The sequence below is a fragment of the Gallinula chloropus genome, assembly GCF_964237585.1.
Source record: "Gallinula chloropus genome assembly, chromosome: 28".
NCBI lineage: Eukaryota > Metazoa > Chordata > Aves > Gruiformes > Rallidae > Gallinula > Gallinula chloropus.
The window spans coordinates 1,365,671-1,390,040 of record NC_140113.1 but is presented as its reverse complement, the minus strand read 5'-3'; the positions used below and the strand labels follow the sequence as shown (position 1 = coordinate 1,390,040).

Sequence of the window (24,370 nt, the reverse complement as noted above, 5' to 3'; positions counted from 1 at the left end):
TGGGTGCCAGGTGCCTGTGGGGTGGGGAGGGGAAGGATCCGGCTCCACTGACTTTGTCCCTCTGGAATTCCCTGACGCAGGAGCTCAACACTCGGATGTTAAACGCACGTGGAGATAAGGGCGGGCTGGGTGGCCTGCAGTCTGCAGTCATCACCAGTGAGTGGTGGTCGAGAGGAACCCCACCACCACCCCCTGAGCCCCTTGAGATGAGTTTGTGCTCAGGGTGAGGACCCTTGGCTTCAGGACCACGCTGTCCCTGGGCTTGGGGAGTTTGGGGAGGTAGGAAGCTGCTTGCTCCCCCAGCACTCAGCCCTGCAGCCTCTGGGTCATGCAGAGGTACCACACCTCAACCCTCTGCATCCCTGATGCTGAGCACGGACTGGGGGGTAACCCACTCAAGACCCTATCTCAGGGATTGAGGTTCTGGCTACCACAGGCAGACCTGTGCCCTGTAATCAGCCCTGGCAGGGGACATGAGGGTGCCTGGGCTGATGCACCCCATCTCTGGCGGGGCTGTGCACCCCAATAATCGTGTTTCTCAACTTGGTTGTCCCCTGCCTGTGTCTGAAGGAGCCTGGTCTGGTTGGGAGCAAATTTGAGTCACCCTGGGAAGCCAGCATCAGGGAGGATTTTCCCACGGTGGTGCAGAAAGGAGCGAACTGCACCCTCTTCTGAGAGGACTGACAAAGAGGTGACACCTCCCGAATACTCATCGCTTCATCGCCAGGCAGAGCCTGCTCCCCAGGCAGCGGGCTGGGCGGCACGGCCATCCCCGCTCGGGGGGAGCAGAAGGGTTTGGCCAAGGGCTGGCAGAAAACGTCCAGGGCTGCTTGTCACCTGAGGGGACAGGACGGGCAGGGAGGGTCCTGCAGCAGCTCCGAGTCACTATCCCGCTGGGTGATGCTGTGGTGGCAGGAGGCTCTGCGGTCCTTGACCAGGGCTGCCAGGAAGCCAGGGGTGCATCAGCCTCTGCCCCAGAAGCTGGGGGGTTTGGGAGCAGAGGTGTCCTGTGGCTGGTGATCCCCCCCAGGCTAGACGGGGCTGGGCATGGAGCTGTCAGGAGGGAGGGTGCAAAGCCCCAGAGCTGCGCTGGGCTGTGCCAGGGTCAGGTGCCACGTGGGAGCTGCCCAAGGCCGCGCTGCCCCGTGCCGCGGTGCCCGCCGGCGTTGCTGGCAGCCCCTGTGGATGCGGTGGAGGCTGCTCAGGGCCCGGCGCTGCCACTGGCGCTGGCCGGGCTGCGTGTGCTGGCGATGAGCTCACATCCCGTAGACGTTACTTAACTCAGCCGGTGCCACCGTGCCAGGCGCTGGCTGGGGGTGGCCGCGGGCTGTGGGGGTGCAGCCGTCGGCGGGCGCAGGCATGGGCCTGTGTGTGTGCACGAGTGTGCACGTGCACCGAGCACTTGGTTTGGTGGCTCTGGGGGTTTGCCCCGTGGCACCAGCCGCGTTGGCGGGCACTGTGCTGGCTGTGCAGGGTTCCCATCGCGCCCCACGGTCAGCGCTGGGCAGAGGAGCCCGTTACCGGGGCCTCACGGTGCTGTGTCCTACAGGGAGCACCGAGGGCAGCGGGTGAATCCTGCCAACACAGGACCCGCGGCCGCGCAGGCGTTGCCGCACGCAGCCCTGGCGTTGCGTGGCCGGTAGTGCCCCCCGCCCCCTCCATGGGCACCGTGCTCACTGTGCTGTGGGAGCTCCGGCTCCTTGTTTCCCATCGATGAACATGGAGGGATGGACGGCAACGGTCACAAAAAGTCCTGACCCCCCTCTGTGCCACACGCTCCAGCCTCATGGGGCCAGGGCAGCCCGTGCTTTTGGCACATCCCCAGCATGTTTGGGGACAGCTCCCACCTCCAATGCCAGTTCCCATCTCCCATGCCAGCTCCCCCGGTGCCTGGGACATGGATTCCTCTGCGAGGTCTTGGCCTCAGGCTCCTCAATTACCGCGGTGGCTGAGCTCAGCCCGCTCGCTGCCTGTCTCTCGGGCTGGGCCGTGCCAGGCTGGGGGGTCCAGGGGCAGCTCTGAGCACCGGCTCCATCCCACCGCCTCCAGCCCTGGAAAGCACAAGCACCTCCCGGAGCCGGAGCAGCTTTCCAGCACGGTTCCTGCCAAGTGAGAAGAACTGGTGCAGCTGGTCTCCCCGCTCCCCTCCACCCCACATTATATATAATTGCCTATTTTAATTAATAAATTGGAGGCCACTCAAAGGAAAGCGGCGAGATTCGTTACCAGCACTGCAGGGATTGTCTGCCAGCCCCGAGCCAGTCGTGTCACGGCGGATTTGAATCGCTCTCCCTTTGAATTCGCTCGCAGACAGATCGGGAGATTCACACCCCCCACCTCGTCTCCCTGCGCCTCGCACCCCTGGGCTGCAGGTCTGGCACCCGCCCCGGCACTGATCCGGCAGCTCCCGGTAACCCGGCTGAGCCCCATCCTCGCCACCGCCGCGCCGAGCGGCTGTGAGGTCCGAGGGGTGCTGGCAGCGCACGGCCCCGGATTCCACGGGGCAGCGGCGTGTGGGAGCGGTGCCGGTACCCGGCAGCGTGACCTGTCCCTCTGTAGCATCCCGGGGGGAACCCGGCTGCCTTGGGGCACAGCGAGGTCTCGCAGAGGCTCAGGGGCAAGCTGGGGGTCTCTGGGGGTTGCTTTTGGGCTCCACCAAAAATTTCCCTTTTCTTTCTGGATTCTTTGCTGTCCTTACGCTTCATTTAAACCATTGTTGGTCGGGGTGGGTTTTGGTTTTTTTTTCAAGGGAAATTTTAATGTGAAAAACATGTTTTGTGTCTCTGCTAACTGCAAGGCTGGGCTTTGTGAGCAATCAAGCTTCTCTGCTGAGGAGGGCTGGGGGGCAGAGGGAGCTGCATGGGCGGGGTGCATGCCCAGCTCTTTCCTTCACTAACTGAGAGCCGGGGTGCCCTGGAGCCACCAGGCCAGCGGGGCTGGGATGCCCCAGTCTTGACCATGGTGGCTGTCATCATCGTAGCTGAAACCTCCATCTGCAGACAAGGGCTGGAGCTGGGAGGTCAGACTGTGGGCACAGTGGTCACCGATGGCATCCGTGGACCTGTTCAGGCTCCTTCCATGGCTTCTCCCCGACGTGGAGGAGTCAGGCTGGGAGGGTTGTGATCAGCCCCCACTCACCACACAGAATCCTGCCATGCATGATAGCCCCTCGCCCTCATCCCAACCAGTCTTCTGCAGGAGCTCCCGGCCTGAGCTCTGGGGTCTGTCACCCTTGTGCCCTGGTCTGTCAGGTTGAGAGTGGGACGTGGCGGCCAGGGCTGCGTCTGGCAGGGGTCAGTGGGTAGAATGAGGCCGGCGTCTCCCACCCCATCCCGAGCCGATGTCTCTCTGTGATGAGAGCTGGGTTATGCCAGCACAGGGCTCCAGGAGAACTCCAGAGAAGACCCTCGGCCAGGAAGGAGGAAGAAGCGTGCGTAGGCTGAGTCGGCATCCTCCATCTGGCCGGTACCCGGGCAGGGCAGCAGCATCCCGGCCATCCCATCCAGACAACCAGCCCCCAGACCCATCAGGGTGTCCGAGGGAGGCTACAAGGACGCGGGATGTGTTCCCCACTCTCACCTCCTCCGGAGCCGGTTCAGCCCCACAGGATTTCATGTAGGATTTACGGCGCTGCCAGCTCTTCCCTCGAGGCTCCGCTTGGCCCTTCCTTCCACCGCGGCAGAGGAAGCGGCGTTTACAGAGGGGAAACCGCAGGGCTGGCCCGGCCGCTGACTCACGGCTTGTTTACACGGCGTGCCCGCCAGAGGTACTCAGAGAAGTGTGTCACGCGTGGCGGAGCCCAGACACGCGAGCACGGCTGCGGGGAGAGGGGGGATGGATGGCAGGGTGCTGCCAGGTTGGCACTGGGCACGGATTCCTGCTGCAGCTTCCTGAGACGCTTGGAGCATCCTCCTCCTCTGCCCCGTGGGATGAAGGATGCTATTTGCAGGATGGGGTGAACCCCTCCCCATCTCGCTGCATCAAGGCTTTTCCTGCCTCGTCTTCCTCACCGAGCAAGAGGTGGAAGCCCTCAGTGCTGTGGGGAGCATCCCCAACAGCACATGGGTCTGGGGGTCCAGATGATGGCAGGGATCCCCTCTATCCTTCCTCCATATCCTGCTCAGGACAGACGCCGCAGGTGCCGCAGCTGGTGCAGCCATTGAGGGCTGCGCGTCGCGTCACCACTGGCCACGCTGGAGCCCTGCTGACCCCCCTTGGCCGAGTCCCCCCATGGCCGCATCCCGTGAGGCTCAGCCAGCGTGTGGGCAAGGAGATGGTTTTGTGAGGAGCTCGTTAAGGCGGCTATAAATCTGGCTGTGCGCAGACAGCAGAGATGGGAACCAGAGCCAACTGCGGGCCACAGACAAGAGACATCTGTTCCTTCCCCGAGCGGGGAGACACGCTTCCTCAGACCCAGCTCCTTCTCCCCAAGCAGGATGGGATGGGATGGATGGGACATCCTGGCTCTTTCTTGCCTCCCGGCCTTTCCCATCTCTGCTGCACGCTGCCTGCACCTCCAGACCACATGTGCTGGAGTCTCCCCGGCAAGGACAGCACCCAGAGCCTCTTCCACCCATCACAGGGCAGAGCTGGGGACCCCAGGACCAAAGGTGGTGGGAAGAGAAGAGGTGTTGGGCAAGTTTGGGACAGCTCTGGGAGTGGGAGGATGGTGCTGGGGCTGGGGGCAGCTTGTGCCCAGCCAAATGTGGGGTTGGGGGTGGGGGCAGTGGGTGCCACATCATTTGGCCCCTTTGGATCTGGGAAGCCAAGGTAAAAGTTAATTAACCACCCAGCTGATGCTGTGTTGGAGCCATGAGCCCAGCAGGAGCGGACGGCACGCTGCAAGGAGCCATCTCATGTTCAGGGGGGGCTGAAAAGCATCATCAGGAGGGATCCAGATTTGGTCTGGAGTCAAACAGGCTGGGTGATCAGATTTGGAGGGGCAGGGCTTGGGAAGATCTACACATTTCCTGCCCCCCTTGCCCTCCCCACACACACGCTCTCCTGCCCTGCCCTCCTTCATCTGCAGAAGTGGAAGTGTCCCAGGAACATGAAACGATTACTCGGTGAGGAGAATCCAGCTCAGCACTTCTTGGCATTTGTTCACGGCTTTTCATCTTCAAAGCTCCTCGCAAACATTAGCTAACTAATCCCTGCAACCTTCCTGGGAGATAGCGCAGGATCAAGCGCAGGAGCGTTATCTCACCGCAGCAGATGGGGAAACTGAGGCACGGAGCAGTGACGCTGCTGCCCCGGGGCGCGGGGCGAAGCTCCGTGTCAGCGCTGGGGGTGGAGTGTGGCCGGCTGGGCCATGCCCCTGCTCGGCCACTCTCTCTCTCTCCCCAACACCAGTGATGCAGCCATGAGCCACCAGCATCTCTCCAGTTCGCCCGGCTGCACCGTGCAGGCGCAGTGAGAAAATCCAGCCCTGGGGTCAGAGCTGCTGCAGCCGCCCTGTGCCTCAGGGGCAGCTCCCTCCAGGCCCTGTGCTGTGTGGGGCTGCGGGCAGCACGGGCTCCAGGAGCATCCCTCAGAGCACGTGACAAGTCACCACTGGTGAGACCTGAGCGAATGACACTCACGGAGGGGGAAACTGAGGCTTGGATCAAGCTTTGCCCGGCTCTCACTTGCTGGGTCCTCGCTGATGCCGACCCTCAGCACACAATAACCAGCTGAGCCAACTCCAGCGAGCACAGGGGACATGTCCAGGGGGTTCTAAGTTCTTGGAGCGCCTTGGGATGCAGGAATCCCCCAGCTGGCAGAGCCCATCTCCGGGGGGTTCTAGGTTCTGGGAGCACCTTGGGATGCAGGGACCCCCCGGCTGGCAGAGCACAGGGCCCATCTCTGGGGGGTTCTAGGTTCTTGGAGCACCTTGGGATGCAGGGATGCCCCAGCTGGCAGAGCACAGGGCCCATCTCTGGGGGGTTCTAGGTTCTTGGAGTGCATTGGGATGCAGGGACTTTCCAGCTGGCAGAGCACAGGGTCCATCTCCGGGGGGTTCTAGGTTCTGGGAGCGCCTTGGGATGCAGGGACCCCCCAGCTGGCAGAGCACAGGGCCCATCTCTGGGGGGTTCTGGGTTCTGGGAGCACCTTGGGATGCAGGGACCCCCCAGCTGGCAGAGCACAGGACTCATCTCCAGGGGGTTCTGGGTTTTGGGAGTGCCTTGAACTGCAGGGACCCCCTGTCCAGCAGCATCTCTGCTTGCACGGGAGAATTGGGGAGCGTAGCAGGGCTGGGATCTCTTCCCTTGAGGAGGAAGCAGCAACCCAGGCACCTCCACACCCTCAACGCCTGCCAGCGGCTTCACGCCCTTGGTACGAAGCCTTTTCCCTGTGCCCTGACCCTGGGCCCTGCGAGAAACACTTCTCAATTGAATGTCTTGTTGCAAATTGCAGCTCTAATTGGTTTAGCAGAGTTTAATTAGCCTGAACTGATGAGAACGGCGAGATTCCCTCCTTAAAGGAGCCCAGCGGTTGTGAAGGAGAGCGAAGTGGCCGGGGGCGGGGGGGGGGGCGGGGGGGAGGTTAGGGGGGATGGGAGGTGGGGGATGGATGGCTTTCAGACCCCCCCCTGCCTGCAATCTCACCACAGCCTGATCCGAGCCGGCTGGGGAAGCCGCCTGACCCTGCACAATGCCGGCACCCAGACGGAAAGGTCAGATGTGAGGCTGCCATTCACTGCAGCGGCAAAGGGCTCCTTTGTCCCAGCTCCAGCTCCTCCAGCCGCCCCCAGCCCCCTGCCCAACCCCGGGGGCTCCTCTGATTCCCCCCTGCCAAGGCAGGGCTGGCTCCTCTGTGGTTCCCACCCCTGCCATGGTTCCCATCAGGGCTCTGGGGGAGCTGTGGGAGCGGGGCGGTGGCAGCACCCCACGTGTGGCAGACTGGTCGGTGGAGTTTTGCTCCCAGCTTTCCTTGAGAACCAGCCTGCGGCGTGACCGTGGGCACTTCCCTTCCCTGCCCACGGCAGGATGGCGCTTCCCAGGGCTGCCAAAGCCAGGGCAAGGGGCAAAGGAGGGGTCCCAGCACAGCTCCATCGGGACCGAATGGCCTGGGTAGGGCTGTGAACCCCTAAGCACCGGCAAGCTGGCTCAAAGCCACGCCAAGCTACACCAGCTTGGGGGGGGAAGCAGCCTGACCACTTCCCTCCGGGCTCCTCCAGCCCCATGTCAGGCGGAGCGAGAGCTTGGCTGCTCCCTTCCAGATGCGGCAGCGCCCGCTGCTCCGGAGCAAGGTCCGACCCCTTTCCCTGCCAAACCCAGCCGGTTGTGCAACACTGCTGCTCTCGCAGCCAGGGAAAATCCCTTCCTGGCCTCCACAAGCTCCTCTTGCATCCTGGAGCATGTGAGCGAGTGCATCACCACCCGCTCGCTCATTGAAATCCAGCTCGGGGATTTGGCTCCCCAGCCCTCTGCCCTTACATGGGCAACTGCTCCAAGGGCCATGGAGCGAGCCAGGGGTCACGCTGGCTCAGGACAGGGATGGGGACAGGGATGGGATCAGCACTGCCCAGCCCTGTGCCCGCAGCCTGCACAGCCAGGGGGCTGCAGCTCTGTCTTTCCTCCCCAAGCCAACAGACCCCTCACTGACCCTCGCAGCGGGGGTCCCTGCCCCAAGTGCACCATGAGCTGGTGGCTTATACCCATGTCACATGTGGTAAGACCTCAGCTCTCCTTGTTCCCATCCCCTGGAAGTGCAAGGGGCTGTATGGGGGTAAGAGAGGGATGAGCTGCCCTGGTGGAGGGCCATCCCACTGCCCTCCCCTGTGACCCATCCTGAGGACAGAGAGGGGCACAGGGATGCTGTGGTGCCAGTGGATACAACAGCTCTGCCAGCGCTGGCTGCTGGCATCACCCCCTGCTCCCTGCTCCCTGCAGGACCGGGGCTGCTTAGTGTCCCACTGGACCAAAGCCGCATCCAGCCCCATCCTGCGCCAAATCGAGCTGCTCACTCTGTGCTGGCACCGGCTCGGAGCGAGGAAGCTGCTCCCCGGGCTGGAGGGGTGGTGCAAGGTCCCGTGGGCCCTCCGGCCGGGGCCCCTCTCCTGAAAGGGCCCAGCTCAGTTCTGCTGAAAACATGACCTCAGCTGAGGCCGGTGCGAAGGGTAAAACGCTGCTCAGCTGCTGGGCCGGGAGAAGGCACGGGCGCTGGGGAAGAGCTCTGAGGCTGGGGAAGGGCGCTGGGACAGGGGAAGGGTGCTGGGGCTGGGGAAGGGTGCTGGGCTGGGGAAGGGCGCTGGGGAAGAGCTCTGAGGCTGGGGAAGGGCGCTGGGACAGGGGAAGGGTGCTGGGCTGGAGAAGGGTGCTGGGCTGGGGAAGGGCACTGGAGTTGGGGAAGGGTGCTGAGGCAGGGGAAGGGTCCTGGGGCTGGGGAAGGGCGCTGGGGCTGGGGAAGGGCGCTGGGGAAGAGCTCTGAGGCTGGGGAAGGGTGCTGGCGCTGGGGAAGGGCGCTGGGGAAGAGCTCTGAGGCTGGGGAAGGGCGCTGGAGCTGGGGAAGGGTGCTGGGGCAGGGGAAGGGCATTGGATCTGGGGAAGGGCGTTGGGGCAGGGGAAGGGCACTGGAGCTGGGGAAGGGTACTGGGGCTGGGGAAGGGCACTGGGCTGCAGCTGGAGGAGCGGGGACAGGCCCCATGCCCCAGCACCCTGCCCAGTGAGTGGCGTGATGGGTCGGCGATGGTGCAGGGCACCGTGCAGGGAGCGAGGCCAGGCGATGTCACCAAGCCAGATTCGCCTTTCCTTGGGCTCCCTGCAGCACCCTGCCCACCCCCATCCTGCCAGGACACCCCCCACCCCCCAAAGCCTGGCAGCACCAGCACTGCTGCAGTTCCCCAGCCCAGGCCTGGCAGGGTCCGGCACACATTTGGGAGCTGGGACAGCAGCGATAGGGACATGTGTGGAGGACAGTGACAGTGTGTGCCATTGGGGGGGGGTGGGGAGGGGGTCATGGGGGTGTACATCCCCCCAGCTCCTCTTTTTCCCCTCCTCACCCTGCATGGCTTATCCATGCTCAGGTGGCTTGTGGCAGCAGGTCCCAGTGCTGCCTCAGTTTCCCTTCTGGCACAGAGTGGGTGATGCTGGGCTGCTGGTGGAGCTCGCTGGTGTTTGGGAAGCAAAGATGAAAGGAGCCACATGACACAGACCTTACCGTAACGCTGCTGCCAGACGGGGCTGCTGTGGGGAGGAGGAGGAGGAGGGTGGAAGAGGCAGGCTGCGGGTTCATGCGAGGATGGGAGGGTGGGGAAGGAGAGGCGGGCTGAGGGACAGGGTCACACACAGGGGGACAGCACCCCGGCCCCTGCGGTGTCTCCCCCGTCTCGGGGGGGTCTCCAGGACACATCTCAGCTCCTCTGCTCCAGCCCTTGCTCCACTGGCACATTCCACCACCTCCACACCCCCAGCACGGGGGGTCACCCCCAAACCCCCCTCCCCATCCTCATCCCCCAGCTTGGGGGGGGGGGTCTGAGGACACACGGACACATCCCCACCCGACCCCCCCACCTCGCCCACAGCGGCCAGTGACGAGCAGCCCCGTCCCCCCTCGGGTTTAACCGACACCCCCGCACCCCCAATCCCCCCCCACCCCCTTCCTCCTTGCCCCCCAACTTCCACCCCCGCCCCTCTGCCCCCGCCCCCGGCCGCGGCCCCCCCGCCGCCGCCGCCGCCGCCCCGCCCGGTGATTCACGCCGCCCCGCCGCTTTATAACGCCGCCGGCCCCGCCGCCGCCTCACAGGCAACAGGTCGCCGGCTCGTCCCGGCCCCGTCCCGCCGCCCCGGCCCGGCCATGCCGCTGCGGCTGGCGCTCTGCCTGCTCGTCCTCTGCAGCCCCACCGCCGCGCACGGTGAGTGCTGCCCGGGGGTCCCGCCGGGGAGGGAACGGGGAGGGGGGTGGCGGGGGGTCAGCGCTTCGGGGGCACCGGGGCAGCCGCTCCCTCCGGGGCCGCCCGTTGCCCAGGGCCGTCGGGGCCGCCACTCCCAGTCTCGGCCCCGTCGGCAGGTGCTCGGGACGGGGGTGGCCCGGCTACGGGTCCCTGCGCCGTTACCGGGCTGCGCCCCCCGCCCCTCCCGGCGCCGCTCTCTGCTCTCTGCCCCGCTTTCCTCCCCCCCCAGGTCCCGTCCCGTTCCGTCCCTCCCGGCAGCTGCTGCCCCGGTGGGTGGGTGTGTGTGTGGGGGGGGCTCTCGGGGGCAACAGCCCCTTGTTCCGGGGGGGGGGGCGTGGGGGGCGTGGAGCGGTGGCTGGTGCTGCTTAGGTGGCCCCTGCCCCCAGCTGTCCCCCCCCCATGCTCGGTTTTGGGGTCACAGCGGCGTGTGCTTGGGGTCCTGCACAGCCCTGCTGCTGTGCCCTGTAGTGTGGGGGTGCTGGTACCCAGCACCCCTGGGATGGGGTGACGGCCTGGCCACCATCCCCCTTCTTTTCTCCAGCACCCCATGTTGGCCTCAGGATGGGTTTTGGGGAGGGGGTCCCTCTGCCCAGGCTGTGGGGTCCTGGGGAGGGGGGTGGGATTGCTGTGCTCCCCGGCTTTGTGAGCTGGGAGCAGCGGCCGGTTCGTGATCTGGGTGTGGAGTTTGCAGCCTGAACCCCTCCCGCTCGGGCTGACTGTGCTGGCAGCTCTTGTGGGTGCTTGGGAGGTGTCTGGGCTCTTTGGGAGCTGCTCCCTTGCAGAGCAGCCCTCCTGGCACCCAAGCTGACTTGGGACCCTGGTCTGGGGCTCCAGCAGCCCCTTCCCAGCGCTGCGGAGCCGTGGCTGGTACTGCCAGCGTTGGCTCTCCCACAGCAGTGTGGGAGTTACCATCTTCCCTTTGCACAGTCCTGTTTGTCCCCATCACTCCTTGCCAGCACGGAATAACAGCGGGTCAGGATGACCTGTAGGATGGGGAGGCTCCTGTGAGGCCCCTCGTGCTGCCACAGCTCCTGGGATTGGGTTTGGCATCCCCCAGCCTGTGGGATTTCTACGCGCTGAGTACAAGTGCTGGAAGGCCCTGGGTAGTTGCCTGGCCACAAGCTTGGGTCCTTCAGCTGTGCAGAGCAGGAGTGGCTGGGCCACCAAGGATGGGGCACCCAGAGAGCCCTGAGCTGGCTGCCTGGCTCCGCTCGTGGGGCGGGTGGGCTCCATTCCCCCTGCCCAAGGCTCGTCCCTTGTCAGCATCTCTGCACCCAACACAGGGAGGATTTGGGGTGGTGCTAAGGAGAAATAAGCAGGAAAGAGCACTTGAAGACATCTGTAGAGGATGAACCTGCTGTGGCAGAGGTGTGTTGCCCTGTCTGATGCTTCCAGCAGTGCCCAGGCCACTGGTCTGAGCGTTTGCTCCATCCACAGCCGAGCTCTCACTGGCTGCACCCCATCCCTGACTCCCATGTGCTTATGGCCAAACCACCATGTGCATGGGAGGGAGAGGTGGGGGGAAGGGGGGGATATGCCTGGGGTCAGAGGTGGGTGCTGGCCCTGCTCTGGAGCAGGGGAAATCCTGCTTTGGAGGGGAGCAACTCCAGCTCAGTCCCTGCCCCCATCCCTCCCTCCCTCACATCTTTAGCCATTTAACAACCCTCAAACGCAGCTCGAGGAAGAGTGTAAACCCAAACCAGCGTCACAAGAGGCTGGTTTGCAGGGGCGGAAATTGCAAAGGAATCACTCACCAAAAATAAATAAAAAATAGCTGCTTTGCTGGTGGGGTTGAGGGATAAACAGGCCTTTGACTCAGAGGGATCCGATGGCGCTGGGCTGGCCCTGTCCCAGGGCTGTGGCAAGTGCCCCGCTTTCCAGCTGGTGCCTGGGCTGCTCCTTGTGGAGGTGGTGGGTGTCAGACCCCCACGCTGTGGGGACAGGCCCTGGGGGATGTGGGATCCAGCCCTCGCAGCGTGGGTGCCCATCAGCCCCAGGTTTGGGGGGGTCTGTGCTGGAGAGGGGATGGGACAGGGTGAGGAGGTGAGGTGCAGGCTCACGTCCTGGCTGGCTGGGCATCCCCCAGAGGATGGTTTGTAAGGACTGGGGTAACTGGTGTGTCCTGGCTGTCGCAGTGCTGGGCTGGGAGCCTGTTGGAGCCAGGCTGCCAGCAGCCATGGTGGGCACAGAACTGGAGCTCTGGCACAGCCCTTGTGCCACAGAAGGACAGAAGGGACCAGCATGGCACATCCTTAGGGTTCCAAACCTGTCCTTGTTGGATACCGCCACTGTCCCCATGCCTCTGCCCCATGGACAGCCTGGCTGTGGCTGGGGGACCCCTCACCCTCTGCCCTCCCCTCAGCAGGTGGGATCTGTTGGCTGCAGCAGGGGAAGGAGGCCAAGTGCACCATGATCCTGAAGACTGGCGTGACGTGGGAAGAATGCTGTGCCAACGGCAACGTGGATGTGGCCTGGTCTAATTACACCTACCCAGGCAACAAGATCAGCCTGCTGGGCTTCCTGGGGCTGGTGACCTGCCACCCCTGCAAAGGTGAGCAGGGCCGTGGGGTGAGTGGGCTGCTGGGGGGCCAGGCTCTGCTTGGGCAGGGTGCTGGGAGCCCTGGGAGGATGCTCAGAACCTGCAGCTCCAGGAGAAGTGGTGGCAGTGGAGCTGGGCTGCCCCTTGGGGATGGTTACAGGGACCCCTGACCCCACACTGGGATGGATGCTGCCATGGAGCCAGGGCTTGTGGGACAGCCTTCATGCCCCAGCAGCTCTTGTCTTGTATTTCTGCTGTTCCACACACCCCCCCCAGCACAGGGGGATGCGTGACCTGGGTCTTGGCTGAGCAGCCTGAGTGCAAGGAGCCGGGCTGGGACTCCCTGTTCCCAGTTTAACTCTGCTGTGGCTGGGGCCTCCCACCCCTGCCCTTGCCAGCTCTGCTCAGAAGCAAGCTCCATGAGAGATTTTAAGGAGTGGGGGGGGGGAGGAAGGAAAGAGCTCCATTTCTTCCCCTCCGCTCCCCCTTTCCTCCTCCCAGCCTGTGTGTGAAATGGCTTTATGTAACGGGCAGTTCCAGAAGTGGAAACTCTCCAGCTGTGAGTTCCAGCCCCGCCAGATGTTTTGGCGTGTGCTGCAGGCGTGGATCCCCCAGTCGCACTTGCGTGGCCGTGTGAGAACATGCTGGAGGACCTGCTGACCGCAGGAGGCAGGAGCAGGTCTTTGGAAGGTCACATCATTATGGTCTTAAAGCAGGGGTGGGGGGGGAAAAGAGTTCTGAAGTCTTTCCCAGTGCCTCTGAGCACCCACCACACTGCCACCCCCCCACACCCCACCCCTGCTCCCCTGTCCCATCCCAGCTTGGTGTTTTTGGTGTTTCACCGTGCGCCAGCCAAGTGAGATCCTGGCCCTGGCTTCCCATCCCTTCCACTGCCATGGGATCATCCCTATGGCAGCTGGGCAGGATGGTCCCATTCAGCCTGTGCCAGCAACACTGGGAACCCTCCTGGGGGCTGGTTGGAGGGCACAGCTCCCCCACAGCCAGGCCAGGACATATGGGGCAGACAGCCCTTGTCCCAGGGGGCTGCTCTTACTTCTATGGGGATACCAGGGGGGGCACAGGGGGTGCTGCCAGCAACCACAGACCAGGCTGTGGCTCCTGGGGGTCATGGGGATCTGGGAGCAGGACCTGTACTGAAAGCACCACAGAGCCTGGCCAGCACATGTGCAGCATCTCCCCACCCTTCAGAAAGCCCCTGCCTGTCCCATCCAGATGGAGCTGGTGCTGCTCCCTGCCAGGCTCCAGAGGCTTTGGGAGAGGGTGGATGAGATGAGCTGTGCTCCTGGTCCTTGGGATCATGGTGCCAGCAGAGGTTACTCTGGGGTAAAGCGAGCTGCAGCCACTGGTCTTGCACTGGTGGCCAAGACCCCCCAGGAAGGGGCTGGACAGACCCCTGGGGCTCTGCAATGGGTCTGGGGGGCAAGATGAAATTTCTGGCTCCAGCTATGGGGGTACATGGTGTATCCCCCCCACCCAGGACCTAGTGCAGGAGGGGGGAGCTGGGACTGTGGGGTTGGGGTCACAGGCAGATGGTCCAGCCATGTGCTTCCCCCTGCCTCACTGAGACAGTCCAGACCCCCCTGTGCTGGTGGCAGTGTCCTGGAGCAGAGGGGGATGAGGGTCCTGCTTGCTCTGGCAGCCCTGGGCTGTGCCCTTCTGTCCAAGGGTCTCACCCTCGTGCCTTTCAGCAGAGATGCTGTGGGGTTCAGCCTGTCCCAGTGCCCTTCCCATGACAGGCCCTGGCTATGGAAACCCAGGAGCAGGCCAGGAAGCTGCCTCTTACAGGGAACTTCCCCTGGAAAGGGGGAGCAGGGCCAACCAGGGGGCAATTTCCCCCTCCTGGTCTCTCCCAGGGAATCCCCCCTGTGTACATCCCACCAGCTCCCAGTTTCCCCATCTCTGGGACTCCCTCCCACTTGTGGCTGAGCCCCAGCCTCAGGAAGTTTCCAGGTCCTGCCCATCCTTCCTTCCCCATCCCAGGGTGCTGCCAGGTCCCTACAGCTCCCAGCATGTCCCATGTCCAGGGGGGTAACTGTGGGAGCAGAGAGCTGTGCTTTGAGGGGGACACCCAGCCAGAGCCCCCCACTCCCTGCCTGTCCCCACAGAGGCACTGGCAGCCGGGCCAGTCCCATGCATGGAGCCAGTGGGGCCCCTCCATCCCCACCAGCGTGGGCACAGCCTCGGGACAACACTGGGTGCTGGCGGGACCCCTCTGAACCCGGCCCCCGTGCTGGCTGGGAGGCATCCCAGGGGGACAAAGCATCTGTCTGTCTGGGGATCTGCTCTCCCTGCTGCGTCCCTCTCTTGTGTTCAAGTCACGGAGGCCCGGAGCAAAACAGGGCTGGGTATTGTCTGCTGGAAGCAGCAATCTCCATTGCCCAGACGCCTCCCAGAGCCCAGTTCCTTCTGGAGGAGTTTGGGGCCTTGTGAAGAGAGAGATTTTTTCCATTGCACAAGGAAAAAGAAACGTTCTCCTTCCAAAAAAATAAATACACATCGCAGTGCGTTAGCTGGTGCGGAGAGGAGGGCCGGGGGGGGCTCTGGCTGGGGCTGGATGATAGCATGGAGCATCCGGCCAACGACCTGCTCCTTGGAGCTGAGCAGATCCAGATGCTGTTTGGGCAGCTCGGCATCAGCATTGCGTGTTGGGATCCTCAGGGAGAGTGGAAAGGGGAGTTTGGGATCCCCTGAGGATTGATGCTGTCCCTGTCGTGTTCAGCACTACTCACCCTGGTCTTGGGGTGCTCAGCCAGGCTGGGCAGGATGGAGCTTTATGGGGGGGGTGGGGTGGGGGGGGGGGATGCAGTCGATGCTGTTTTCTTATGTGCTGCTCCTTTCTGTTCCCCAGAGAGCTGCGAGGGGGTGGTGTGCGGCCCCGACAAGGTCTGCAAGATGAAGCACGGGCGCCCCCAGTGCGCCTGTGCCCCCGACTGCTCCAGCCTGCCCCGCAAGCTGCAGGTCTGCGGCTCCGACGGCTACACGTACCGGGATGAGTGCGACCTGCTGACAGCCAAGTGCAGAGACCACCCCGACCTTGAAGTGATGTACCAGGGCAAATGCAAAAGTAAGTCTGGTTGTGCCCCCCCCCCCACCCCCATTCCCCACTCCATTTCATCCTGGCCCGTTCTCATCCCGCTCCCAACTCCTGTGGATCTCATGTCCCAGCTCCACCTGGGGCTGTTCTGAGTTGTACCCATCCAGAAACAGAGGAGCAGCAGCGCTGGGTCCCTGGGGAGAGGAAGGCTCAGAGGGGAAGGGTCATCCAACTGTGTCATGCTGGCACATCCAGCTTCATACCCAGTGCCTGGCCGTGCCCAGGGAGGGAAGATCCACACCAACACTTCATCTGCAGGCTGTGAGGCTCTGCCCAGTGCAGGACCATGGCTCAGCATCACCCTTGCTGTGCCACAAGCTGGCACCCATCTGGCTAGCAGCCACCAGCTACCCACAGCCCTGTCCCAACACGGCCAAGCAGCGGAGCCACCGGTGATGCCAGAGCAGCCTGTCAGTGCCGCAGGGGTTCAGCCTCTCCACAGGCTGAGCAATAACAGCCCATAAAATGTCACTTACCGACATCAAGCCCCCTTTTTTTTTTTTTGTTGTTTTGTTAAAGAGAGCAGCAATCCTCCCTGCCCTGCCAAGAACTGTCAGAATTATTATGATTATTTTTGCCAGCCCTCCTCTCTGAAATGCTTTGCCTGTCAGGCTCTGGACGGTGCAGGGAAATGTGGGGCAAGAAAATTGCGAGTTGCGAGCTGGGAGTTGCAGATGCCAAATCTCCTTCCAATCCGGCAGGGAAGGAGGAAGGCGGAGAGGGAATGGCCTTGCAAAGTGTTTACAGTGCCTGGGGAGCGCTGCGGGTCCCAGCGTGGCCCCCCGCTGCGTCCGGGGCTTGGAGGTGCATGGGGGTGCCAGGATGGGCAGACCCTGGGGTTTTGCTGCGGGATGGGGGGTGAGGGGGGTGATGTGTGTAAGTAACTGCTCTGTGCTGGCCTGGCAGAGGTCCATGTGGGGCCTGATCCTGTCTGTACAGCCTCCCGCCGCCCCCGCACACCCTCTCTAGCAGGGCTGGGATGTGTCCAGGGTGACCCTGCCCTTTCCCTCTCGCCGGGGCGTGTGGTGGCTGCCAGACTGGCCGGAGCGGCTGCTGCTCCTCCTGCCAAGGCACCTGTGTGGGGCCGCTGGCCACAGCCAGGTCCCATCACGCCGAGCTGGGCTCAGCCCCGCTCTGCAGCCAGATGTCAGCGGTCAGACTCTGTCCAGGGATGTGCCCGAGGCCTGGGGGGACCACACAGCCCCTCGTGCCACAGATGTCACCCCCACGCCAGCTGCTGCCCTCAGGAGTGACAGCGATGGGGAGCTTGGGACCATCCAGCCTCCTGACTGCTCTGGGTGGGTGAGCCTGAGCCGCCTGGGTTTCCCTGGGATGATGCTGGCTGCCCACTTGGATCAGAGGAGCTGTGGGAGGAGGACACCAGTCCCTGGCTCCCTCCGGATGGGGAGGCTCAGCCACAGCCACGCGTGCTTCCCCGCAGAGTCCTGCTCCAGCGTGGTGTGTCCCGGCACCCACACCTGCGTGGTGGACCAGACAGGCAGCGCCCACTGCGTGATGTGCCGGACGGCTCCCTGCCCAGAACCCACCAGCCTGGACCGTGCCCTGTGTGGCAACAACAACATCACCTACCCATCAGCGTGCCACCTCCGGCGTGCCACCTGCCACCGCGGCCGCTCCATCGGCGTGCGCCACTACGGAAGCTGCTCGGGTGAGCGAGGCCACCCAGGCTCTGGTGGCAGCAGGGAAAACGGGCTCGATCCCCCTCACAAACCCCCCCATTCACCCTTTTTTCACCCCTTTTTCTCCCCCTCTTTACAGCCACAGCCAAATTCTCCCCGGACACGGACAACGCTGAAGAGAACTACGTGTGAACGCTCCGGCGCCGCCACGCCGGACCCAGGAGACAGGGGCATTATGTGTATATTGTACAAACCATATACCTGATATTTATTAAGATAAAAAAGATCCTTATTTATACCTGTGTATGTTATGCAGTCGCGGGGGGGGTGGGCCTGATTCTGGCTCCTGCTGGCTGGGGAGCAAGGGGAGGGGGGGGCTCCATGGAGATTGGAGTGATGCCACGCTGGGAATGCTCCAGGGTCTGGCAGAACCCTTTGCCAACCAGCACCCTCTCCAGTTGTTGGGACGGCCCCTTCCTCCCTCGTGGCGCTGAGGGGCGTCCGCGCTGTCGCGTGTTTGGGGCCTCCCCACGTGTCCTTGGCCAGCAGCCCTGGGCCTATTTATTTTTGGATTGAATTCTTGGTACTCTGCTGACGTTTCTGGCTGGGACCTCGAGGTCTAGAGGGAATCTGGGCTTTTGCCTTCCCCAGAGGGGCTCAGCCCCAGCTGCCAGCAGCAGGAAAGGCAGCGTGGTGCTGCATCAGATAGGAGATAGAGAAATATTTTTATATCTATAAATGTATATTAAAAAAAAAATTATAATTGTGTTATTTTTCTCCTAAAGTTTTAGCATGTGTATGTTAAAGTGGATTTTTAGGTGAGTTTTTTTTTGTTTCTGGGTCCATTTAGACCAGGCTCCCACCCATCTCCAGGGGTGACTCCAGCACCCAAAGGTTGGTGGGCTGTGGCCACCCTGACTTGGGGTATAACTGTCCCCCCCCAGGCCCACCAAGTCCCCCTGTCTGGGGACCAGCATGCTCAGAGCCCCTCCTCTGCCCCCCCACCCCCCCACCCCAACAAAACCTCTATGAAAGACCCCTGGGATGCTGGAGTAGGGGTGTAGGGGGGTGGGGTGTCTGCAGCCCCTGGAGGCATTTCCAGGTCTGGCACTGGGTGAAGCCATATGGTGCCTGGGTGCAGCTCCCACCCCCACTGCAGAGCTGCCATGGGGAGGGGACAGGTGGCTGTGGGGATCACCATGGAGGGGGACAGGAGCGGGGTCATAGCTCTGCCCCCCCCTTCCCCTCCCAGAGACCCTCAGTCTGGGCCCCCCCTCAGCTGCAGAGCCCCATCCCCCACCTCCTGCACCCCCTGCTCTGTCGGCACCGTATTTATTTGCACTTCTCCTCTCATTTTCTGTGGTCACCCATGTAAATACCATCTCACCTCTGACACTGAGAAGCTGTTGCCTTTATATGAGTATCATATATATATTATATAGAGAAAAATACCCAATTTTCTATTTTTGTATGATGGCATTGGGGTTCCCAAGGCAGATGCTCTGGGACAGAAATATTTCCTATCCAGTATCGTTAGGGGCATTTTTATGGCTGCATTACAATTTGGATTATAATTAAAAACCAAAGAATAAATGGTGCTGCAGGTTCAGCTTTGTTCAACGGATCCTGGGGCCCCAGGAGATGGGAATTTCATCTCTCGTGGAGCTGTGCTGCTCCAAGGGGTCTGGGGGGGGGGGGTGTGGGCAGAGGGATGCTGATTTCACCCTCAGCGAGTTTGCAGATGACACCAAGCTGAGTGGTGGGGTTGACACAAGGGAAGGAAAGGAGCCATCCAGAGGGATCTTGACAGGTTTGAAAGGTGGGCCCAGGTGAACCTGGTGAGGTTCAACACTGCCAAGTGTCAGGTGTTGCACTTGGGCTGGAGGAATCCCAGCCAGAGATCCAGCCTGGGAGAGGAGCTCCTGGAGAGCAGCCCTGCTGAGAAGGACCTGGGGGTCATGGGGGATGAGGAACTTCACACGAGTCAGCAGTGGCTCTGGCAGCTGGGAAGGGCGATGGGATCCTGGGCTCCATCAGCAGAGGGGTGGCAGCAGGGACAGGGAGGGGATTGTCCCTCTCTGCTCTGCCCTCCTGAGGTCCCAGCTGGAGTCCTGTGTCCAGAGCTGGGGCCCAACACAAGAAAGATGTGGGGCTGTTGGGGAGGGGTCAGAGGAGCCACAAAGATGCTCAGAGGGCTGGAGCAGCTCCCCTGTGGAGAGAGGCTGAGGGAGCTGGGCTGGTTCAGCCTGGAAAAGAGAAGGCTGTGGGGGGACCTCATTGCAGCCTCCCAGTCCCTGGAGGGAGCAGAGAAACAGGAGGGGAATCAGCTTGTTCAAAGGGGAGATAATGGCAGGACAAGGGGGATGGATTAAAGCTGAAGGAGAGGAGGTTTAGATTAGATATTAGGGGGAAGTTCTTTCCAGAGAGAGTGGTGAGGGGCTGGAACAGGCTGCCCAGAGAGGGGGTGGGTGCCCCATCCCTGGGGGTGTTCAAGGCCAGGTTGGATGGGGCCCTGGGCAACCTTGTGTAGCTCCAGGCCTGGAGGTTGGTGTCCCTGCCTGTGGCAGGGGGGTTAGAGCTCTGTGATCCTTGGGGTCCCTTCCAACCCAGCCCAGGCTGGGATTCTATGATTCTGTGATAGGAGAGCCCCCAGCAGCAGGTTTGGGGCTCAGCTTAGTGCAGCGTTGGGCTGTTTCCAGGCCGGCTGCAGCCTCTCTCTGCAGTGGGAGGGAAGGGGAGAGTGGGGAAGAGCAACCAGCTCCGCGGGTAAATCTGTTCCCAATATCAGGCTGTGCTGAGAGGGGCTGGGATTGCACAAAACAATTCCTGCCATTAATTGGGTCCCGATGTGCGACGCTTCCCCGGGAGCCCAGCCTGCAGCTCGGCGCTCTGAGCACCATGGGAGCCTCTTCCCTGTGTTCCCTGTGCCAGGGGCAGGCATGGGGAGCCCCCAGACCCTGCTGAGCACCCAGCCCCCCCTGCTAAAATGAGCCTGGGTTGGGATTTCCAGCCAGGCTGGCTCCCACAGAGATCCCCAACCATCCCTCCTGGACCTAATGGGGAAACTGAGGCACTGTGCAGTGGGGAGGGGGAACACGGCCTGTTCTCCTGGCCAGCACCCAGTGCCCTCAGCCCTGCTCGTGGTCTGGGAGGATGCTGAGCAGAGCACAGGATTCATCCTGGTTTGAACCTCAGCAGCAGCATCTCTTCTCAAGGCAGGGGGTCTCCTGCAGCCCCCCTCTATCTGCCCAACCCAGCTATCAGCACGGGTGTAAAGGAGCTGCCAAACCACCACCCAGGACTATCCTGGCGCCGGAGGGGGTGATGTGTGGCCCGGGTTTCTCCACAGCTCCTTCCCCACCCCCTTCTCCTGGGGGCAGCTCGTCCCCCTCCACCTGCCCGGCCAGGGAGGGGCTTGGACCCCGCAGCGCCCAGAGGTCGGTCCCGCCGATGAGCGGGAGATTTCGGCTCCCGAACCACAGTCGTGAGTCAGGCGCCTTCGTCCCGCCGGTGTCTGGGTGGTCCGGGACAAGCCGGGGCAGGCGTCGGCTCTACGGGCTTCCTGGCAGCGCGCAGCAAGCCCCGGGGCGGGCAGCCGGCATCCCGGGGCGGGCAGCCGGCATCCCGGGGCGGGCAGCCGGCATCCCGGGAGGGGGGAATCAGCCGGCATCCCGGGGGGGAATCAGCCCGGCATCCCGGGGGGGGGGGGGGGGCAGCCGGCATGCCGGGGGGGAATCAGGCCGGCATCCCGGGGAGGGGAATCAGCCCGGCATCCCGGGGGGGAGGGAATCAGCCCGGCATCCCGGGGGGGAATCAGCCCGGCATCCCGGGGGGGAATCAGCCCGACATCCCGGGGGGGGATCAGCCCGGCATCCCGGGAGGGGGGAATCAACCCGGCATCCCGGGGGCGAGCGGTCCGTCACCGCTATCCCCGGGGCCGCTGGTGCCCTCGGCTGTGTCCCCTTAACCCCATGCAAAGCCCCCCCTCCCCCGGAGGGAGCCGGGATTGCGACCGGCGGTGCCGGGGCCGCAGGGAGGGACAGTCAGATCTCCTTAAGTCCCCAACGCAGGGGTGGGGGCTCCTGGGGACCTCTCGTTGTGCCAGCCTGGCCCTGTCCTTCTACCCGCCCCCCCTCCTCCGGGGGTGCCGCGACCGGCTGCAGCCCCCAGCGGGGCTCTCGGCGGGGTCCCCGCGGGCTCTGCCAGCGCTGCTCGGGAGCCCGTCTGCCCCCGGGGGGTGTCTGGGTTTCTCCTCTTTGGGAGGAGGGGGGTCCCGTGGCGCGGTGCGGAGGGTGCGGTGGGACGAGACCAGACGAGACGGGGTGGGACGGGACGGGATGGGGAGCCCCACCCCGGCGGGAAGGCAGCTCTAGTGCTGCTGGGGATGCTCCGTGGGGTGCAAGCACCTGGATGTTGTTCCCGGCTCCTCCGGGGCAGGGCCCGGTCCTGAGTAGGGGCTGGTACTTCCCTCCTTCCTCCTTCATCTCCATCTCCATCCAACCCAGCCCAGGACAAGCTGGGGGTCTGGCTGGGGACCAGAGCGCAAAGGGGAGCAGTGGGAGGGGCGGAGAGGGGGTGGTGGAATGGCAGGGGAAGGACGGCAGAGGGGACGGCTGGGAAAAAACAGCCCCTGGTGAGATGGGTAGGGCGGGGTTCAGGATCAGCCCTCCCCGGCTCAGATGCACACCAGGTGATTAAAGGGGGTTAAACCCCACCCTGGCTCTGCCATCTCCTATGACAGGTGAGTCTTGGGCTTGGTTTTGGTCTCCCCATCTTGTGCCTGGGGCAGATTCGGGGTGGGCTGGGGCTGATGAGGGTCCCTGGTTCTCCTGCCTGCCCCCAAGATGGGGGCTGTGGCCCCCCCTTGTAAGGGAGGAGGAGCAGGGAAGGTGAATGGGCAGCAGTCTGGGACCAAGGTTTTATTGAGGAAGGCAAATGCTGCTGCTGCAGGAGGCCCAGGCAGCTGTCAAGGCTTCACACACAGCCTGGGGGTACATATCCCCTGCCCTGGCTCGTGGAGCCGTTACTACCAGCTTCTGTCCTCCCCTGGAGCTGGGAGGACCTGGCAGTTGTGGCCCCCTTCTTAGAGCTGTCAGACAGCCAAGACGCCTCGGCCCTGCCTGCCCCTGGGACCCCCACCCACCCCAGCCCCCCCATCTAGGGCTTTGTGTGCCCCTTGCGGTGCCCTTGCACGATGCCACGCACCCAGTCGACGTAGTTGGAGATCCTGGTGTAGATGTCAGGGAACCGGCGGTCCCCACATCTCTCCCCAGAGAACGAGACGATGCCATAAACCTTCCCCTTGAAGGTCAGGGGGCCCCCGGAGTCACCCTGTGAAGCGAAGGGGTGGGAGGGAGGCTTAGTAGGGTCTCCTGGAAGGGGATGGCCGGCTGGCACAAGGCCGGGACCGCACTCACCGCGCAGACGCCCTGCAGCGTGGCGTTGGGGCTGGCCCCACACAGCATGTTGTGAGAGACCTTGCCCCTCCACAGCGTTCGGCACAGCCCCCGCCTGATGATGGTGGTGCCCGTCTCCATCAGCTCGGTGGGCTGCTCGCCGTAGTTGGAGATGTCCCCCCAGCCCATCACGTAGCAGAGGGTGCCAGGCTTCAGGTCGATGTGTGGTGAGGGCAGGCGGATCCGCTTCACGTACTTGTTCAGCGTGGCTGACCTGTTCAGCTGGGCAGGCAGCCACCGGCTTGGGTGGCTTTGCAGCTGGGACAGAGCCCCCCCCCCCAAGCTGCTCTCAGGGAACCCTGAGCCCCTGCACCCCCATCACACACCTACCCCTGCTCTGCCCTCTCCAGAGGCTGTATCCCCCCTGCCAGCCCCTCTGCACTGGTCCCAGTCTGCTCTAGAGACTGGCTGCTTGGGAGTGGATGGAGCAGTGTCCTCATCCGCCTCCATCTCCATCGCGCTCCACCGTGTGGTCCCGCTTCTCCGGAGAACCACTGACATCTAGTGTCGGCTCGGACCTGCGTGGGCACCCCCTCCCGCACCCCATGGGGTACACCAGCTCCCTCCCGCACCCCATGGGGCACCCCAGCCCCCTCCACCGCGCCCCATGGGTCACCCCACCTCTCGGGCCGTGGATGCCCGTGACCTCCCGTGGGCAGGTCTGCAATGGGCAGCAGCAGCACACACAGGACTCACCCTGAGCAGGCGGATGTCGTTGTCCACTGAGCGGGGGTTGTACTGTGGGTGGGCAATGGACTCTGTGATGCTGAAGACCTGCTGGGACTCCTCGGGCTCCTCCAGCCTGTGGGCACCCAGCACCACGCGGAACGAGGGGCTGTGCCTGCGGCAGAGGGGCCCTGAGCCAGTGCCACGGGGATGGTCAGGGAGGGAAATAAGGGGGTGGGGAAAGTGGGCTCAGGGGGAGCACAGATGGGGTGCTGAGTCGGGGGGGGGATTGCTCCAGGACCAACCCTTGGGGTTGGGGTATCCATTTGTGCCATGTCCCGGGAGGGAGCGGGGAGGGGGCAGCCCACGTGGGAGCACAGCTCACCTGGGAATGAGGCAGTGGGCTGCTGTCATCACCCACTTGGGCCACACCAGGAAGCCCCCACAGATGTGCTGCTCATTCATCTGGATGGAGGCGATGAAGGGCCGGGAGTGGGGTGCCACCGCCTTTCCCCCGATGATCCGGCTCCCCTGGACGCCTGGTGGGTGGGTGCAGGTGGTCACCGTGTGCCAGGGTGTCTGGGCACAGCCCTTGCCTGTGCCTGTCCTGCTCCTGGCTGATTGTCCCGAGCCCCCCAGTGCTACCCACAGACAACTGGGACTGGTGGAACATCACCTCTGGCCGAGGAGGGCTGAGCATGGCAGGGCAAAGGCTCCACTGTGGTGCTCCAGCCCTGGGTCTCCCTCTCCCACCCCAGCCCTGTAGCCCTCTCAGCCCCATCCCTCCCATTACCTGCTGGGGCCAGCGCTGGGAGCAGGAAAAAGCCTCCCAGGCCCAGGATGAACAGTCCTGCCATGACCATGGTGGTGCAGAGTGGGCCACTGCCACCTCTTCTGGGGCCACTCAGGGTGGGGGGTGGAGGTGCTTAAATATCCCTGGGGGCTGAGCCTCTGCCTGGATGGTGATGGGTATCTCCCTCCTGCTTCCTCCTCTCCGGGTGTTGCCGCCTTGTGCAATTGCTGTGGGGTGGGGGGCACAGGCCCTGCAATGCTTCTTTCAAGGGTGGATGCGGCGTTGCA

General features: G+C 63.5%; 2 protein-coding genes across 2 annotated transcripts; one reads left to right on the top strand and one right to left on the bottom strand.

Annotated features, from left to right (window-relative positions):
• Positions 1 to 9,777: 9,777 nt before the first annotated feature.
• On the top strand, positions 9,778 to 17,455 carry FSTL3 (follistatin like 3; the record flags this gene model as incomplete). Its single annotated transcript, XM_084276364.1, has 5 exons — positions 9,778 to 9,835; positions 12,240 to 12,425; positions 15,283 to 15,498; positions 16,970 to 17,197; positions 17,308 to 17,455. 5 exons carry the CDS (start codon positions 9,778 to 9,780, stop codon positions 17,358 to 17,360), a joined length of 741 nt encoding a protein of 246 aa, XP_084132490.1. The 3' UTR covers positions 17,361 to 17,455.
• Positions 17,456 to 22,325: 4,870 nt separating this feature from the next.
• On the bottom strand, positions 22,326 to 24,153 carry PRSS57 (serine protease 57; the record flags this gene model as incomplete). Its single annotated transcript, XM_084276133.1, has 5 exons — positions 22,326 to 22,499; positions 22,586 to 22,846; positions 23,321 to 23,465; positions 23,676 to 23,829; positions 24,084 to 24,153. The coding sequence occupies 5 exons, from the start codon at positions 24,151 to 24,153 to the stop codon at positions 22,326 to 22,328; spliced, it is 804 nt and encodes a 267-aa protein (XP_084132259.1).
• Positions 24,154 to 24,370: the final 217 nt, after the last annotated feature.